General features: G+C 44.2%; 1 protein-coding gene across 1 annotated transcript in view; it reads right to left on the bottom strand.

Moving 5' to 3' along the window:
- Positions 1 to 673: 673 nt before the first annotated feature.
- The window catches only part of grin2ab (glutamate receptor, ionotropic, N-methyl D-aspartate 2A, b), a 128,625-nt gene continuing 110,007 nt past the window's right edge, over positions 674 to 19,291 (bottom strand). Inside the window, exons 11-20 of the mRNA XM_085409430.1 lie at positions 17,123 to 17,291; positions 14,692 to 14,845; positions 13,081 to 13,206; positions 10,579 to 10,808; positions 9,715 to 9,875; positions 7,522 to 7,709; positions 6,488 to 6,726; positions 4,282 to 4,465; positions 2,598 to 3,381; positions 674 to 2,503 (exon numbers count right to left, since the gene is read on the bottom strand). Coding sequence (XP_085265556.1) covers positions 1,501 to 2,503; positions 2,598 to 3,381; positions 4,282 to 4,465; positions 6,488 to 6,726; positions 7,522 to 7,709; positions 9,715 to 9,875; positions 10,579 to 10,808; positions 13,081 to 13,206; positions 14,692 to 14,845; positions 17,123 to 17,291 — 3,238 coding nt within the window. The 3' untranslated portion in view covers positions 674 to 1,500. The remainder of the gene's footprint in view (positions 2,504 to 2,597; positions 3,382 to 4,281; positions 4,466 to 6,487; positions 6,727 to 7,521; positions 7,710 to 9,714; positions 9,876 to 10,578; positions 10,809 to 13,080; positions 13,207 to 14,691; positions 14,846 to 17,122; positions 17,292 to 19,291) is intronic.

Here is a 19,291-nt window from a genome sequence, read left to right as displayed (position 1 = left end):
TCAGTGGGAGGGGGCAGGGCGAGAAGATGGAGCGCGGGTAAAAGTTCAAAAAGAAGAGAAAGATTTCAAGTTTGTGTTGTGTATACTGTATGCATGATGCTGTACCCCATTATCTAACACTGTAAAATGTCCGACCTCACAATGGAACAGTGCCCTAAACCCCAATGCCAAAGAAGAAATTAAGAGAAAAGAAAAAACATCTATTCAGCGAATGACTGAGAATATTCATATTTTTCAGTATAAAAGTGTTTTTGGTCAAACGTCTTGTGTAGGTGGCAGGGTATAAAATCTACAAAGTGCACAAAATGAAGCTATCTTGTAGCCTCGACACACACACCCAACCCTACACTACTATCCTAGACTACTGCGTATGTGTATGTGTGTGTGTCTGCATGTATGGATGTGTGCATATATGACCCTGTATAGGAGTTTAACTGTAACACAGGGCAGTAGGAAGCATGCAGTATGACCTGAAGGCTAGCTAAGAGAGGAAGCAAGGATGCTATACTGTATGTCTCTAGATCGATAAAACACTAGAACACACACCCTCATCCTGAGAGGCTTTTAACTGGTGGCCGCGTTCGGACCACTTTTTGGAATGTTCAATTATCTGACATCAACAGTGACAAACAGTCTGTGGTTCCCCCCCCCCCCGTAACAACAGACAGCACGTGTGTGTGTTCGAGTGTTTGTACGTCTGCGGGCGGGCGCCGATACACTTCTCAGACCTGTTTCCTGACCAGCTGCCCGCTGCCCGGTCCGGTCTGTTACATAGATAGTGGTTTCCATTCAAGTCAAGGATTACTCTAAGTGAAGTTTACTACTCTTTAAGCCATGCTGGCAGTGCAGTTTGGAGGCTCAGACAACATACGGGTTGACTGGAAATCATAGTGCAACAGGAGAGTCCTAGAGAGGGGGTGGGTGTGTTTAGGTTAAATATGCGTGTGTGTGTGTAATCTCAGAAAGAAAGGGGTTTCTTGTGTGTCCCCTTTATCTCCAAGAGGCTGGTGAGAGGGCGTGACAGGTCGGCTCGTCTTCCAAACACTTCATCACAAGTTCCCTTACGTCCCACTGCTGGCGTTAAGAAACCGTGTACAGTGTCCCTCGTATTCCACAGGATGTCGATCCGTCTTGTCGGACAAATTGTCAGTTCGTGCCTCGTTGCTCGCGGCTCGAGGCTGGTACACACACTGACACTCATACACACACACACACACACTCTCTTCATCTTGTATTGTGCCTCCAGCTGTCCCTGTGGCCCTCCCATCTCTGACCTATGGAGGGTGTGGTAAAGAAAACAATGATTTATTTACTCGCTGTTAACCTTTTTAGTCCCGAGCTTCCCGCTTTTCACCCGTGTGTGCGTGTCTGTCTGTGTGTGTGTTTCTTGTGCATGTGCTTAGAATCAGAGCTGCCTCGTCCGGTCACACACACCTCTTTCTTTGCATGCGTGCGTGTTAGTGTGTTTCAGTGAGATTTTTAGTGTGCTGCGTGTGACTCTCAGACGTCAGACTCGATGCTGGGCATGCGGCGGTAGAGCCGGGGTCGGTTGCCGCCCGCGCTCGAGGCTCGCGGCGCTGTCACATAGCTCATTGGCTGCGAGGCAGCAGGTGGGACCATGTAGGCCACAACGGGAGGCTCCTGCGGAGGGTAGAACACCTGTTGGTCGACCTGGCCGCCATGCTGGTTGAAGTGATGGTTGCCATGGTTACCCAGAGTAAGTGACACAGGCATTCGCTGCTTATAGAGCTCATGGGCGGAATTTCTCAGTGGCATTCGTGTTGTAGCCTGGGAGGCGGGATCGCGTTGTGCCGTGCCCGGCGCCGACTGTAGGAAGGGGTTGTGGGATGGGCGGTCGGGGAAGAGGCTCTTCGAGCGCCGCGGCAGAGGCATCGGGGTGTCCAAACTGTGGTGGTGGGAGGGTGAGGGAGAGGGGGGGCTGCGGCTGCTCAGCGGACGATCAGAGCGCATTGTGAGAACATTAGCATAGGCCCCCTCATCCAGGGTCAGCTCCCTCTCCCTATCTCTGTCAGGCAGACTCAGCCCCCGCATGTGGGGGTGGGCCTGCGACTGCCGCTCGGGAATGCCGTCCGGAAGCACATTCTCGTAAGAGTGCTGGCGACTCAGCTGGAGGTGCTGGGCCGAGGAGGAGGTGGGGAGAGGGGACGGGGAGGAAGGGGTGGGCTCAAAGTGGCTGACAAGCCCGTCCCCCTCACCCACCAGGCCCAGCTCGCTCTGGGGAAGGTAGTGCGTGAACATGTCCGCGCTGTGTGGGTGAGGGTGTGTGTGGGAGTAGTGCGAGTGCAGGTGGTCTTCACTGATGTCATACAAATTCCCCAGGTGGGCGCAGGCATCGCAGCGAGCTTGTGGTGAGCGAACAGTGTAGAGGCCAGAGTAACCGCTCAGCTTGGTGAGGCAGGAGCGACAGTGGCCGGGCCTGACACTTTGCGTCCCTGGACCTGCGCTTGGGGCTTCGAATGAACCTCCGACCTTCTCTTTCACACTAGAGGGAGAGAAGACGCAGCTGATTATACACAAAGAGACAAAACAAGCACCTTAAACGGGGCTTTATGTGCGATTAATGCTAAATAAAATACCTGCTGTGAGTGTAGGTGCTGTATTTCTTATCCTTCAGAGAGTGCAGGTCGGCCTCAGCGCTGTGACTGTGGTGTAGGAGGCTGGCGCTCAGCTGCAAAATGGGTGCGTCTGACTGGTGGGAGAGTGTGTGCGGGTATGTGCTGTCAGGTGGAAACAGGTCAGGGGGGTAAGGGTGCTCATCACTTCCCCCCTGGCTGTCTCGCTGGTATGGGGGAACGGACTGGAGACTGGCCTGGTCTGAATCAATGGAGTAGATCTTGGATGCTCCACCTCCACCGCCTGCTCCTCCACCGCCCCCACCCCTCTTCCTCAGTTGATTGATTGGCTTAAATCCGCCCCTTGCTGCCATGGAGTCAGAATCTTTGTGTGACGGTGGCCGACTGGAGCACTCCGAGAGGTCCGAGTGCTGTGGGTCCTCGGGTAGGTAGCGCTGGCTCTTCATTTGTGGCGGTCCGGGCCCAGATGCAGGGGCGGGGCTGTGGCCTGGAGATACGACGCTCGGCTGAGTCTTCAGGGTCTCGACACTTTTCTTCCACAAGGCTCGGGGCTTTGATGCAGTGAGGCCCGCCCCGGTGAGGCGGGTTTGGCCGTTGTCATCTGTGATTGACAGCTGGGGCTTGTTGGGGCTGGTCTGGTGGGGTGGAGCTTTTTGTTGCCCAGGAAATGGCGCAGCATTATTGAGGAGGTTTTTGTGCCTCCCGGACAATGACAGGAAGCCCTGTGGACCTGCAGCGTTGCTATAGAGACCAGGACCCTTCTGAGGCAGAGTATGGAGGGAGTTACCTAGGAGACAAGGAGAGATGCACCTTAGACAGAAGATACAAAATATGGATGATTGGTTGGATGCTCAGCCAGGTCAGCTGATACATCATCTACTGCCTCGACATGCAATGTGTGACATCTAATGTATTTCTAATCACGAGGAAGGCGTGGACATGACAGTCAGCAAGGTGAAAGTAGTCACCTTTACTCACGCATACAGACAATGTAAAGAAAAGGCAGATGCTATGTGAACGATCTTATTACAGGTGACACGGCTTCCTGATTTGCGCTGGCACAATATATTAGTTTTGAGCTCAGAGCTCAGAAAATACAGTTAGTAGAACCCCTCTATGGTTTAGAAATGCCCTTGTTCTTCCAATTAAAGCTTTTATTTAATATAACATGAACCTGATCAGAAGATCTGCAAATGATGATTAATGATTCATGACATCATCATAAATTATGATTCATTTTTAACTGAATAACTGTGTAGGAAAACAGAGGCCCGTTGCCAGCAACAGTGTGTGAATTGCTTATTGCGTTGCCTAATGCAAGTTTATTAAGTTAGACAGCAAACTGATCGTGTTAGCCCGGCTGAAAACTGTTGATTTAAGAAGCAATAAATTGGATCAGTCATCGGTTCGTCTCCAAATGCCCCCCAAACAAGAACACTTTCTTCTGAAACTTGTCTACACCAGGCCATATAACAGTCGGTTTCACTCTTCAAAACCAGCACATAAACGCTTGGATGATTCTTTCAGTTGACGACCTTTAAGGCACCTCAACCGCTCATTGTTATTTATCATCAATGATTCCAACAACCACTAACAACATCTAACCAATGCCATTTAAAATGATAAAATAGACTTGTCTTTAAGAAGTAAGGACATTTCCAAGTGACCCTCTGAGTGTACTGAGTACCTTTCCCTGACATCATGTCTATGATGCTGGGCTGCACAACGACTGTGTTGCGTTTGGGAGAAGGCAAAGCGATGGACTTGGCAGACTTGAGCAGGTGCAGCATGTTGGCTTGAGGACTGAAGCCCAGCTCTGGTGCCTTCTTCTTCATATCTATATGAACGCCGTGGATACAGCTCCATATACCCTGAGAGGAGACGAGGAGAGGAAATTAATGGAAGAAAAGGAAAGGAAATGAGAGCCGGAGAGGAGGGAGATAGGAGAGATAATAGAGAGTTAGTGTAATTCACAACCCAGTGACTTCACAAAAAAAGTTCAGACAATCCCCGAGACTAATTTCCTTGTGAGGTAAATTAGCAGAGACCTCTGCATCCTCTCTCCAGTGCGTTTACTGCAAACCTTAACCTCATTTTGTTTTTGTAATGTGGCTAGAAGAGATAATCACCACTTTTTTAGATGAACTGCTTTCTGAGGCGCCTAGAAAATTAAATTTAGGTGATGATGTCACTGGAGGGGGCCTTTGAGTGCAAGGAGATGTTCTTCCTAGAGCCACTTAACCTCCAGCATCGCTGCTCTAACAGCATGTGCACGCCAAGAAACACACACAGTCACACAGACACACACACACACACACACAGGACTCTTTTTGTAAAACACTTAATGTGTGAAATGCTGCTCGTCTGGAATAAAAGCCCTGCCTAACACAGAGACATGACATATGAATAATGAAATAGTGGTCTATCTGTGTGTGCCCATTTTGTTTTTTGGGTGTGTATTTGTGTGTGCGTGTGCATATATCAATGTGTACCCCTGTTTGGTCAAGCCTGTCCCTCATCTCACTCCACCTGCGAATGTGTTGCCATTTTTAGAAGAGAGCCAGCGACGCACCGAACGTCAGAATATTCGATATCGGATGCCATCAGCCTATCAGCAAACAGGATGACATTTAGCAGTGGTGAAACTGGGAGAATATCTTTGTTCTTTCACTATATTTTTTAACTTTCACGTGTGAGAGAGAAGGGCGTTGTGTGTATGTAAATGAACTCGCGTCCTCTTAGTTGTCTGATTCCTCTATCCTGTCGTCCGTGCGCGCAGCAGTAAATTCATCTCTGCCTCAGCTGGGCTCCATTATCACACTGCCCTTCCTTCCTTTTTAATCACACACACGTGCAAAAAATTATTGTATCCTAACAGTAACAACTGTTTGTGTTTGAGACAGTTTCAGACAGCTGAATCACAGCAACACACACAGGCCCGTAGATTTATGTGAGTTTCTGATTCATCTGTTAGAAAAGTCCTTTCTGCACATCCCTGTGTGTATTTTCGATGCCCCGGAATAAGCATAAAGATTAGGCAAATTACAGAATGGATTAAAATTTGGATGCTTTGTTTTAGAGGAAATTTTTCACAACAAGACAGCAGCAAACTAATCATTTCTTAAAATTTACTGTGCTGTTTGAATTATTGCTGTTAGGCACCACAAATGCTCTCCACCGGCCCTCACAGCCGCAATAATGTGCTGAGTTGTTTTTCCCTGTTATTTCTCTGCTTCGGCCTGAAGTAATCTACAAATATAGTTATGTTTGTTTCTCTTGCAGATTCTCTGTATGTTTAGCCCGCTTTTTCTCTTTATCGGATTTTCTTTGAGAGAACTCTGTTAGCCGGCTGTGCTGTTAAACATCAATAACATTATGAGACACTCACAGCCCTCATCCCATTATTGATATAGGAAAATCCAGTGCTTTCTTGCAGTCTGAATGAGCGTTGTACATCAGTTGTTATACCCTATAGGGCCCTGTTTTATCACTAAGTGCCATTCACTGCTATGAATTCTAACAGCAGCTATCTATTCCTCAGTCACACTAGAGTAAAAGAGGACGGAGACATCCTTGTGACTTGGAAAACTGACGATTGCATTGCATTGAATATTTTCACATTTGGCAGCCAACTGCACATAGTTGAGGTGACCAACTCGTCAAAGTCTGTTTGAACTGACTGTGAGTGGTTGCAGACTCGGCCCCTGTCTGTGAAACAATCAAAGGCAACAAGACTGCAAGTCCATGCTTCAAAAATGCTGGCAATGCTCCAGTGTGACTGAAGCATTAAAGTCCTGCGTGAGATTTTGAAAACTAGGAACCAAAACTTCCTGCTGTGAAAATGTGGGTTCCTGTGCACGCTTCCAGGTGTGTGATGATTTCCTCTTTCTTACCCTGCTGATAGTGAAGAGAATGCCCGGCCTTCCAGAGCAGACACCAGTGAAGCAGTATCTCAGTCTCCAGTAGAAAAGGTGCTCCGAGATGAAGGTGAGGATGGAGAGGCCCATGGCCGTGGCCAGCATGTAGAAGACCCCTGCCATGTTGTCCACATCCAGCTGACTGGACATTACCTCATTCTTCTCATTGTGGCAGATCCCAGTCAGCCACTGAGCTTCCAGCTCCTCCATCTCACCTGTTGCAAAGATGAATGTGAAGGGTTAACACTGGAGGGGAAAAAAGAACAACGTGAGGAATGAAGGCAAAGGAATTCGAGACGTAAGGAGAAAAAGTGAACGAGGTGATGGGTGGCAGAGGGCAAGAAAGGGATGTGGTGGGAAAAGAGGCATATGAGGCGAGATGGGGAGAAGGGAGGAGGGGCGAGAGGTGAAGTGGTAAATAGATCGTAATGGAAAGGAGACAGGAGGCGGAGTGGAAAAAAGAGGTTGTAGGAGGAGGGCGAAGAATTGATAGTGATGGAGTGATAAGGAAAGATGGGAGGAATTATTATCAAACTGAGTGTGTCTGAGAACGCGTGTGCTTGAGCACGAGGGTGTTTGCCCTGAATAAAATGGCCGTGTGTGAAGCAAAGCGCTTTAGTGGTTTCAGCAGTTTGATTTCTGTCCGACTGATTCTCTTTCTTCCATTCGCACCATCTCACAGCTTATTATACAGAACAATCTGGAGGAGTAAACATAACAGGACACGGTGGGCACACACACGCGCACACACACACACACACACACACACACACACACACACACGCATGCGCGCACACAAACCCGGAGAGTAATGATGATGAAATGGTGTGTTAAGACTAGCCCTTGATAGCTTTCTGACAGAGGGAGGGAGGAGGGAGGCTGAGTGTTGGAGGGAGAGGGGTAAAGGAGGAGAAAGCTGAGCGATGGCACAACTGAGCAAAGTCCTCCAACAACTTAGAGACTTTCAATTTCAGTACAGTGTGTGACTGAGATGGCTCTCCACGGCTTACCGTCTCCTATGATGCTCAGTATGGCCAGGTCAACCAGGCGTTTCCAGTAGGATCCTTTCTGCAGGGCAATGCCATAACCTGTAGTGGCAAAGATATAACCGCTGCCGATGGTCACCAGCTTACACCCATCATCTCTCCCCGCCATGTAGTTCAACACCGCCGCATCGTAGATGAAAGCATCCAGCTTCCTGTAAGTAGTATACAATATACTTATTAAGCACTAACAGATTGAAGCCAGAATATAAAACAACAATCAGGACCTGGAGCTCGGTTTGGGTGAAGTCCCATTACGTGATCATTGTGTCCAAGTTAGATGAAAGTCTCACCAATAACGTTGGAAGAGTAATGCTTTTTGTGAATTGTGGGCAGATGATGGATGTCTCACAGTGGCAGACACCTCACTGTTCCTTTGGCCAGATGAGCTAAAAAAAGAGTTTACTAATACTTGTACAAACTTTTACTTCACCGACAGTCAAACTGGCTCAGTTTTTTACTGTGAACTAAATTATTAATAATAATATTTAATGTTATTAATTAAAATTGCAAGATTTTGAACGTGAGCCATTTTCACCTTCTGAAAGTGTTTGAGATCCACTGATTTAATAGAAAGCTAAAGCCAGTTAGCTTTACATATTACAGAATGTGTAGTCTTTAGGCTTCCTTTTTTAAACTAATATTGTGCTAATTATTCAGCTTTTGATATCATTTGGTGTAGTGTTCATGACATTTGGTGGAGTCAGGACAGCTGTTTTTGCTCTAAGCTAACTGGCAGCTAGCTTAAACTCTTACATTTAGAAATCAAAGTGGCATCACTCTTGTTAAACAGTCAGAAAGAAAACGAATAGGGGTACTTCCAAAATGCTCAGTTGTACAATAGCTGTAACAATTGGTTAGTAGTAACTGAAGTTACTATTTTTATAGTTTTTGTATGAACTTTTGCCTTTTTCTCATAAAACCAAGAAAAACGTACCTCTCCAGGGATTAACCCCCCCCCCCCCTTCAGTGAAAAACAAATACAAGAAGGAAAGATAATTTTGTGTAACTGATATTTTTCACATAAACAGGCTTGTACCCTTCAGTTTTTAGATCTTGTTTTTGCACTGACACTATGGGCTGCTAGCTAAGAGGCCACAGTTTGTGTCTGATACTAGCCCAGATGTGAGCCTGATACATCTGAACTCAGCAAAGGAAAAAAAAACGACAGAATAGAGCCTGATGAATGATTGACCAAATACAAGGCAACAAGGACCCTCTATCATCATCCCATTGAACAGAAGAAGCCTGCACTTAACTTCATTTTGGTTTTATATAATAGAATGAGTATACCTTGGGGCTAGACATGTGCATAAATATAAGTTATACTTTGGATGTAAATGCGCATATACTGTATGAAATGAATACATGGGCGATCTGTTGTTGCTGAGAGTTGCTGCTCCACAGATAATTTTAAACTAATATTCACTTGTGTAACTGTGCACAGCACTGGAAAACAATATAAATTAATTAAAGGATAGAGAGCGTCCTGAATGTGCATCACAGACCATTTCATGACTGGACTGAAATTTTAACTCAGACTCCCAAGTGTTTATATTTTTCTCTGTCAAAACAACATTTTTTTTTTGCCTAATAAGTTAGCAAAATACTGATAATGCTGCTGAACGTCTTCATTATACAGTTTTGATGCTGTATAAACAAAGCCTAGTGTATTAAAAAACAAACCTTATTTCTTTCATATGCAGTATCAATAAAGTAATTATTACGGAACAAGAAAACCAAAGAAATGAAAATTATTTCTGAAGAAAGATCAAAGCCTGCAAAACTAATGAACAAATAAGAGCACTGTAGCCATCCTTCTATTTAGTGTGTGTTTAGATGGAAGAATAAAGGTAGCGAACTCCAGAACAAATTACACTCTCCCTGTTTTGGCAGCTCGTTCTTTCCAGCAGCAACAAGACTCTATAATGAGCACTTGCAGACAATGTCAGTGACAGAAACACTCAGCACAGTTACTGCAGCATTTTAGCATAAGCTACTGTTTAGCCCCATGGGGTCGAGTTCCTGCATGATGCAATGACTCTTTTTGTGTTTGTTTTCACATGTTCTTAAGCATATGTGGTGTTTGCCAACAGAATGACCGCCTCAGGTATAAAGAATCTTTCCTTGATGTGAGTTGGCTTGACAAGTTAACAGTACCCGGTCTTGAGGCTGACTAGTGCATCCACGACGCCGGTCTGATGGTATTTGGTCATGTACTGATGCATATCTGGGTAGTTCTTCCTGATGTTGCGCTCGGTGCTCCCGTTTGGAACCGTCCCGAACCGAAATGGAGGGGAATAAGAGTACGGGCTCTGGAACTGCAGTGAGGAAAAATAAGTACAGCGAAATAGTGACATATTGTTCAAAGGGGGAAAAGACAGCGTGAGACAGGAGCACAAAGAGGGAAAGAGAAACTTTAAAACAGAAAGGCTCAGAGATGAAGAGCAGTGGTGAGAGACAGCAGGAAGACAAAGTAGGAGTGAAAAAATGGGGGGGTAGGAGAGAGTAGGAGTCGGAGCTAAAGTGTGAAAACGAAGGAGAGGGAGAGGAGAGAGGAGGAAGAGTGGAACGTGACAAGAAGAGACAGAGGAGGAAGGAGGTGGGAGAGACAGTGGAGTGGACTCATCAGTCATCATCATTGTGTGTCCAGTCTAGCGTAAGACTGGCTGGGGTTCTGCTGACACTGCCAGCCCCTGGAAACTACACACACACACTCATACACATCCAAACACAAACACACACGGCTTTGATCTATGCAGCTTGTGTGTGTGTGTGTATGTGTGTGTGTGTGTGTGTGTGTGTGTGCCTGTAGGTCTGCTGTGCTGGCAGTGTTAGTGTGGTGACAGCTACGGCCAGAGGGTTTGGGTTGTTGAAGCCCAAGGGCGCTCCCTAGAGAGTCCTGTCTGGCTGCAGGGCTGGCATCCATTACAAGAGCAACCCTGACTGTGAATGTGTGTGTGTGTGTGTGTGTGTGTGCGCGCGTGTGTGTTTACATGTCCATTTGTGTGTGTTTAACCCCACCTTCTTGTCAGAGAGTCCAGTGACTTGGTCCACAAACTCTTCTTGGATCATGAAAGCAGCCAGGTTGGCAGTATAGGAGGCCAGGAAGATGACAGCAAAGAAGGCCCACACCGAGACAATGAACTTACTGGTGGTGCCCCTCGGGTTCTGCACAGGCACAGAGTTGTTGAACACCAGACCCCACAGCAGCCATATGGCCTTACCAATGGTGAATGAGGGGCCATGTGGGTCTGTGAGAGAGACGGAGACAGGGACCAGGCAGGGGAGAAGAAGGAGCAACAATAAAGAAAAAGTCAAAAAACGGGGAAAGGACCCGTGTACAAAACCTTAAACTCACAACATGAACTTCAAAAAGTTTGAACTTTGTGTAAAATGTAAATTAGAAAAATGATGCAATGACTTACAAGTCATTTCAACTACATTTAACTGAAAATGGTGCATGTTTCAAAAGGAAAGTTAAGACAGGGGCAACAGAAGACTGGAAAAGTTGTATAATGCTAAAGAAAATAAACCCAGCAGAACTTATGAGGGTTTTTGGTAACGTGAGTAGCTGTTTCTTAACATAAAAATACAAAGTAAACTGGGGGTTTTATTATCTACATATACATTGTTATTGCTCTTAATTGGTTCTGTGAAGCACCTCTGGTTTTTAAATGTGCTATATAAATAAAATTGTATTGTATTTTATTATTAAATGATTACAGTAATGTGTGGTAATTCCTGTGCACGGGTTCAGAAATACTACAGAAAATCAAAATCTTGGTGAATACAGGTCATTGCTGCACTAACAGTAAGTTCAAACTCTTCAAGAAAAACACAATTTAAAGCTCAAGTTGAGGGAAAAACGGTCCTGTGGTCTGGGGGAATCAATATTTGAAATTCTTCATGGACAACTTAGAGATGTTGTGTGCTCTGGGCTAAAGAGGAGAGGGGCCATTCAGCTTGTTTTTTTTTTTACTTACAGTTCAAAAGCTGCCATCTGATATTGTATATGGAGTGCTTTAATGCAAATGTGCACATCTGTGAAGACACCATTAATCATGAATGATGCTAAATGATATATTATTTCATCAAGATAAAACCAAAATACTTTCTGTGAGTAATACTAGAGCATGACCGAGTCCGAGTGCTAAGCCTGGTCAGGCCTGCGGTCCAGAACAAACTGTCAACATATGTTGCAATATTTTACATGAAAAATACAACAAAGGAAGTCCTGTTGAGCAAGGGAAACATTCTACTGTCAAAACAACAGCAACTGGTTGTTAACCCTTTTTCGAGTGAGAAACCAAACTTCAGTAAACATCCAAAATGGCCTCAACCCCTCTCTGTGAAGTCGAAGAGCTTATATGTATTTCTCCCAGCCCCTCAACATCATGGCATCTAACCAGCCCAACCCTAACCCTAAGGTAACTAATATGGTAATTTCACTGACCTTGATTTGCAACAGAAAAATGAAAAACTAAAGAATTAAATACATTTTTGTAACGTCTTCTAACGTCTTTTTTAACTTCCAAGTATTTAAATGAATTTAAAAAATAATAATAACAATAAGAATCAGAAAACCCTTGTTTTTTTCTTACACCCGACTGTGTTTTTGCACAGGTTCTTCTTCCACCTCCTTCTCCTCACCATCATGTGATGCTTAAAACAATACGTGTTTATAATTGGCAGCCTATTTTAGAATAGAGACATAATTTGTAAATGAAGGAAAAAGTGCTTTATAATTTAATAGAATCAGGGGGATGGTTTTTGTAAAAATGCACTCAACCTGAGCATTTTTCAATGTCACTGTGAAGAACAAGCATTTTCTTGGGTTTTAAAAAAAAGAAATAGTGGAAAAAGTTTTTGGCCAATCAAATCAAAGTCTCAAACAAATTTGTCCACTAACTGATCTAATTTCCAATTTGGTGGGTTGAGCCAAACCCAAATGAATGTTTTTCAGATTAATATGTTTCAGAGGAAAAGACAAAAAAGAAGATGAAAAAAAGCAAAAGAGGTAATCAGATCTCCAAATTGTGGCTTCAATCAAATCTAAATGGATCTAAATGTTCAGGTTAAAAATCTAGTTACAAAGTTTTAAACCAAGCACTCATTGTTCAATCAGTGGGAGGTGAAAAAAACAGCAAGCTAAACACATTGTATAGATTTCCTGAACTTTCAGAAGTGCTGAGTGGAAAATCAAAGGAAAAAACATTCACTTGCTACTTCTGGATCGGCCTTTAGCTGATTTAAATGTTAAATTAAGTCACAACCTTTTGTACAACATTAATCTCCAATTCAGAGCCGACAGGGAAGCTCCAAGTTTTGGTTTTTGATGACGCCTCAGATTACAGGTTTGGTAGTTCTGGGAGAGAAATGCTAATGCTCTGTAGCATTACCTGAACTGTCTGAAGTCAAGTGATAATAGGTCACTTCTTTTGCTTCAGGGCGTCTTGCTCCTGGGAAAAACGATTGGTGTGATATTCTTTGTATGTGTGTGTGTGTGTGTGTGTGTAAGTCTACCTTTGCCTTGGGCCAAGTTGCGGTTGAAGCCCAGCGGACTGACAAACTCAAAGAGGAAGACGGCGATGGCTGTGACAATGAGCAGCATCACAAACATCATCACCCAAACCGATGCACTGAAGGGCTCTGAGAGGAAGGAGAAGGAGAGAGAGAGGGAGCAGAAAGAGTTAAAGGCAAATCGAGTACACGAGACAGCGAGATATCGTGGAGGAGCAGGAGTGAGGGACGTAGAGGGAAAGTGGAGGCAGACAGACTCGCGGAAATAAAAGAAGAGACGCACACACACACAAAAAAACAGGGATGAGGGGGGAGATAAAGTGAGGAAATGATGATAGAGAAGAAACAGAGAGGGGAAAAAGGGATACAGATGGAGTGAGAGAGGAGGGAAGGAGAGGGAGAGTTAGTCACAGAGAGTTTGACGGAGCACATTTCCATATTTCTCATTATTCCCTTGGATGAGAGCTGAGAGAGAGGGAGAGGCCTGGGGCGGGGGAGATGGTAGAGGAAAGGGTTAGAGAGAGAGAAAGGGAGAGAGAGGGAGAGAGAGAGAGGGGGGGAGAGAGAGAGGAACAAAGCCCAGAGTGATCTGCTGTGCCCTGCTGTGGGCATGTGTATGTGATCTATTTGTGTGTTTGGTGTGTAGCAGGGCAGGAGTTCAGAGAGCGGGATGAGTGCCAGAGACATTGAACCCAGACAAATTGTATGTGTGTGTGTGTGTGTGTGTGTGTGTGTGTGTGTGTGTGTGTGTGTGTGTCACTGCATGTGTAAGTATGCGACTGCCAGAGTTAGCCAACCCTGAGAGATTGTGCGCTGAGGTGCCTCTAATATGAGTGCGAGATACTGAACCGTCACTGATACCCTGGCGCAGGCTCAACACACACATTTGCTTAAACACACACACATGCATACATGCACGCAATCATACAATAAGCTTTAACATAAATACACGCACAAAGCATTCACCCCTTAACATACATACGGCAACAGCACCTTCGTTCTCCACACTTCCTTGTCTCACTACACAAACGTCCCAATATATAAATATATATAAATATATATGTATGCATATATAATATCGCAAAAATGTCTTGTTTTTGTTTTTCTCCCAGCACACACACACGTGCATACTGACACATGGCTTGACACGCTGGGACCAACACACGCATGGTCCAATACATCCCCTCGCTCCCTGCCTCGCTCCAATGACAATACAAGACATTAGGCAACCACAGAGGAGCGCTTCAATTCCTAGTCGTCTGAACAACTGGAGAGGAGGAGAAGGCAGGGGAGAGGAAAGGGGGGAGGGGTGTATCAAGAGTGCTTTGTCTGAGCTGACTTTTCAAAAAACAGCTGGCACGCTCCACTTCCTCTGCACTGGTAGAAATATTAATGTGCTTAGGGTGTTGAGGCTCAGATAAAGTCAAGAGTACAAGTGGAATTTGGCCAGCATATACTGTCTGAATAAAATATTCCATTTTATGTGCAAGACTTCGCCAACATGTAAGCACCTCCCCTTTTCTCTGCCCCCAGTAGTCAACTGAGTTGGGGGACCGCCAGAGAATAAAAGAAAAAAAAAAGGGGGTCGAGTTAAAAAGAGAGCGATGGATTTACCGAGGAAGGCTGAAGGCGAGACGGTCCCGTTGCTGCGTGACACCATGACGCTGATGCCGGTCTCCACAAAGGGCACAGAGAAGTCGATGACCTCCGACCTCTCCTCGTTAATGGTCAACGAGCCAACGGCCATCTCTGCCTTTTTATACACCACCTAGCAACCAGAGAGAGAGAGAAGCACTGTTATACCGAGAGCATGACTTACTGCCTACACTGTCAGAAATAAATACAGTGAGCTCTGTAAATATTTGGACAACATCACACAGTTTCACTCTGACTTTTTCCTGCTTTTTATTTTGGATGTGAAATATCACATTGTATCACAGGGTATAACTCGGAATGTCAGCCGTAGTTGGAGGGCAGCTCCAGCCAATCCGATGAAAAGTGAAAGTACAGCTGTCTTTTTCATTGTGCCACCATTTGTAAATGTCTCAGTGTATTGTGACAGAGGGACATTCTGCTCATGAAGATGTCTTTTTTAGTAGGAAATAAAATATTATGCTTTTCTTTTTCAAATGTAATTGTTGAAAGGCTTCTAGTGGTCTGATCCGTGAACGATCTGTGGATCGTAATGTCAGGTTTCATTATCTCTGGTGTAAATTTCAGTTTAAAGGTTTCCCTGTGGCAGCGTTTAGGTTTAATATGATCTGTGGCTGAATAAATCATTTCCAGATAAGATAATTGATAGGAATTGGGTAAGACTGATGGTGTCCTGTCCCCTTTTTAAATCAGGACCCACGGACATAACTGTTCAGTGAAAAGAAACAAGCGGCTGGGCAGTCGTTGCATTTCTGTTACACTTTGAAGCTAATCAAAACAGATTAAAGAGTACCTCCCAGTGCTGTGTTTTGAGATCTGAGAGTGCAAACTGTAGGTTTGAGAGCAAAGCTGATATTCTATGTTTTTCATATTGATAACAAACTATGTGAAACAACCAGAAACATTGAACTGATCCAACTAATCGCATTGTTTTTATAGCCAAAGTCTAAAACATGCCTTGGTGCCCCCAGGGCTCCATCGTTGTCCTTAAAGTAATAAAAAGAAGTCATTAGATTTACAAGTTCCCTCATTAGAATTAACACAGGCACTGCAGTTTATTTCAAGTTCATCCCACTTAAACAGTATTGCTCTTGTACTGAGACATTAATTAATTTAATTAAAAAAAAACAATTGCGATTACTGAGCCTCTTTAAAAAAAAACCCATTAGCAATCCATTTTTTAAGAATCACTTTTATCAGTATTAAAGGAAATGAAAGTGGGAAAAATGCCCCCCCCCCTTACGGCTTATTCATTTTTACTTTGCTAAATATTATTGTTTAACTGGCCCCTTGCCTCTCAGCCCATTCACGTTTCTAGGACCATCAATTATTACTCATTTGGCCAAACTAGCATGGCTCATTTACCCACGATGCCCTGACAGACCGGTTTATGGTTAGTGAGATAGGGCTGTCACCCCTAACTTGTCATTTGTCAACAAGTGTCATTACTAATGTGAAGAAGCATATTTTACACTGCATCTTTTAATAAACGTAACTAAATGTGGGTATTTGGGAGTCTCGTTTGGTGCCTAAACCAAAGCAGAAAGTGAAAATAAGCCAAATTAAATACAAAACACAAAGGTCCCAAGTGTCCAACCTTGAAGCAGATGGCCTATAGCAGCAGAAGACCACACAAAGGATCTGAGGCTACAATTTGCACAGGCATACCAACATTTTCCTGGTCTTATCAGTCTGGATTTCTAATGTGATTTTTGGAAGTAAAGGTCAACAACATGAAACCATGGATCCATCCTGTCTTCTGATGGCTGCTTCAGGATAATGCGCCATGTCACAAAGCTCAGATCAACTCAAACTGGTTTCTTGAACATGACAGTGAGATCAGTGTACTCAAATGGCCTCAACAGTTGACAGATTTCAAAACAACGGAGCACCTTTGGGATGTGCTGAAATGCGATTTTCACATCTTAGACAATCAAAATCAGCGAGCAATGTTTCGAGCGGCTTGCTAAAACTGTTCCATGAAGAATTTCGGTAGTTCTGAAGGCAAAAGGGAATCCAACCCAGTGCTGGCAAACTGTAACTAGCTGTAACTAGCTACTAAGTGAAAACGTGGGCATTGTTGATTTCTAAAGGCAGCCAATATATCTGTGTGCCAGTATGTGAAGGAACCAACTCTAAACGACATCTTGTGTGTAATTAGGAAACGCAGGTGGCATCTCACAGAACATCATTATATTACGCCCGGAGAGAGAACAGGTTTCATTTTGCAAAAGTAGCCTGGTAGCGTAAGCATAAAAAAAACTTAGCAGGCAGCACTACGTCACTGCTATACTTAAAGTTCTATTTCATATCATTGTTAATTGAAATGCTTGCACAGAAAGTCAGACTCACAGAATATACATTCATTTATTAAGAGAGAGACAGGCAGTACCTCTCCAACCATGCCATTCCAGACGTTGTTGATCTTCTTTCCATGTTTCCCGTTGGTGACCAGGTAGAGATCATAGGTAAACTTCACATTCCTGGCTATCTTCTTGAGAATGTCAATGCAGAAACCCTTGCAGCACTGCTTAATATAAGCGCCTCCTGATGTGCTGTTACTGCAACAAGCATATGCACAAACAGAATTAGGTCATTTTTTATATCAGAGGACATTTGAGTGTTATGTGTGTAACTGTGCGAGCTGCCTGCTCGCTCCACATCTGGTGGTTCCATCAAACTGTAAAACTAGAATTATGACACTACTAAAGGGTAGAGAGAGCTTTCAGTCTGTGTGTGAGGGACTGTGTGTTTCCCTTAGTGCCAGCTACCCAAACCAGATGAAAACACAGGGGTACCGAGCATAAGCTACTGGGCTTTAAATAGAGCCAGGCTCTACAGAACAACCAACCCACATAATTAAAATATCAGCTGTCCTTTCCTCATCTGTCTTCTGTGTCCTTTTCGCTCTGCCTCCTCGGTGTTTCTCAGCTTTCGTCTGTAGGAAGATGCTGCCCCAAAAAACTCCGCAGCCGCACACATAGGATGCACAGAATAAACTTTTCTGACAGCCGTCCCCGAGGACCTCAGAGCAGTGAACTAAACTGCATTGTTGGATCAAATGATTCTCATAATCTATTAAACCCTACCAGCATTTTCAAAAGCATTTCCATGAAAAGTTAATTCCGTTCCCATGTCAGCAATCTTTGATGTAGCGTACTGTATGCGGATGGGAGCAGCAGCTCTGTGACCTTTTCACTTGCCTTTTTCGCTGACTCCAATTCAGGAGAAAGTTCATGAAGAACTGAGGGATTCATGCGCACAGAACACCGAGAACGACTGTCAAAGACACGACACATCAAAGGATTAACAGATCCTTTAACTGCAGTCGACTGTATCTGCGGCGCATCATTACTGCGTGTACGAGAGAGACAGAAAGAGCCAGAGCAAGCATCGTATACGTACGCGTGAGTGAGTCTGAGTATGTAAAATCTCAGTGTCGCAGGTGTTCTAATGCACACATACTGCATACATTAGTTTTTCCCAGCTGGGCTCTCTCTGAACATGCAAACACACAGACACATATACACACACACCAACAGGCTGTCTGAGGTTCACATATAGTACATCTCTTTGATTATTTTCATAACAACAAACAGATGCAAATGATATGGAAGTAGTGACTGTGTAAATGTAGCAGCTGTAGGGGTTTAGATACTGTATACAGATGTATGGACATCTGCACGTGAAGTGCTGCACATAAACATGACAAGTGTAGAAGAAACTTGTCTTTTTACCTCAGATTTTAGAGCAATCCCCTCTAGCGGATGACTGGTTAAGGTCACAAGTTAAGCTCTGTATGAGAGGTGATTCAGATGTCTAATAGTCCTTGCCTGCAGTGCTGATAATCTCAGAGGTTGTTATGATGCATCCATTTCTCTGAGGCATCTCCCGTCTGCCTTCTTTGAGTTCTACAGATGCAAAACCTTTAATATGGTGGCTTCCGGCTGTTAAAGAAATCTTCAAAGAAAGTAATTACCGGTGAGTTTTTGCACTTCCCCTGTGGTTAGCAGTGACAGTCCTATCCTATCCTATCTATGCTAACCCACGCTAATGACTATCCTGAACAATTTCAACTATTTTCTGCTGTCTGGATGAACCGACGCATTGATGACACAGAATGCTTCAGAAAAGAGATGTTAGTTGAACATTAGGGCTGTGTTGTGGTTAATGAAAGCACACATATGGTACTCAATAAGTGACAAAATTAACCTCAGTCGATTATAATGCATATTTAGGGGCTCCAAACTGGACATCCAAAATGTGCAAATGAGCAAAATAGAAAAGCTGCCTTATCTTGTCACGGAGAGCCACTGGTCGAGGTGTCCATTTGTAAAGTAGATAAATGGAGCAAATCCAAGAGGAGTTTAATTGAGAAAGTTCTACTTTCACTGTATATCTGAAAAATATCTTCTTTTTGTTTATACATTCAAGACGGCATGCGACATATTTCAGCCTCTACAATAATGCCTTTTAAGTTCTTTCAAAGAGAAGAGTCCTCAGTATTGTTTGACATGCCGCTGCTGAAAAAAGGCTCAAAAGCTCTCTGCTGGGCTGACTT

The sequence above is a fragment of the Rhamphochromis longiceps genome, linkage group LG6 (genome assembly GCF_057381845.1).
Source record: "Rhamphochromis longiceps isolate RC_006_pf linkage group LG6, R_longiceps_female_GT1.1, whole genome shotgun sequence".
NCBI classification, from domain to species: domain Eukaryota; kingdom Metazoa; phylum Chordata; class Actinopteri; order Cichliformes; family Cichlidae; genus Rhamphochromis; species Rhamphochromis longiceps.
The sequence above is the reverse complement of the archived record's forward strand: the minus strand, read 5'-3'. Positions and strand labels throughout refer to the sequence as shown.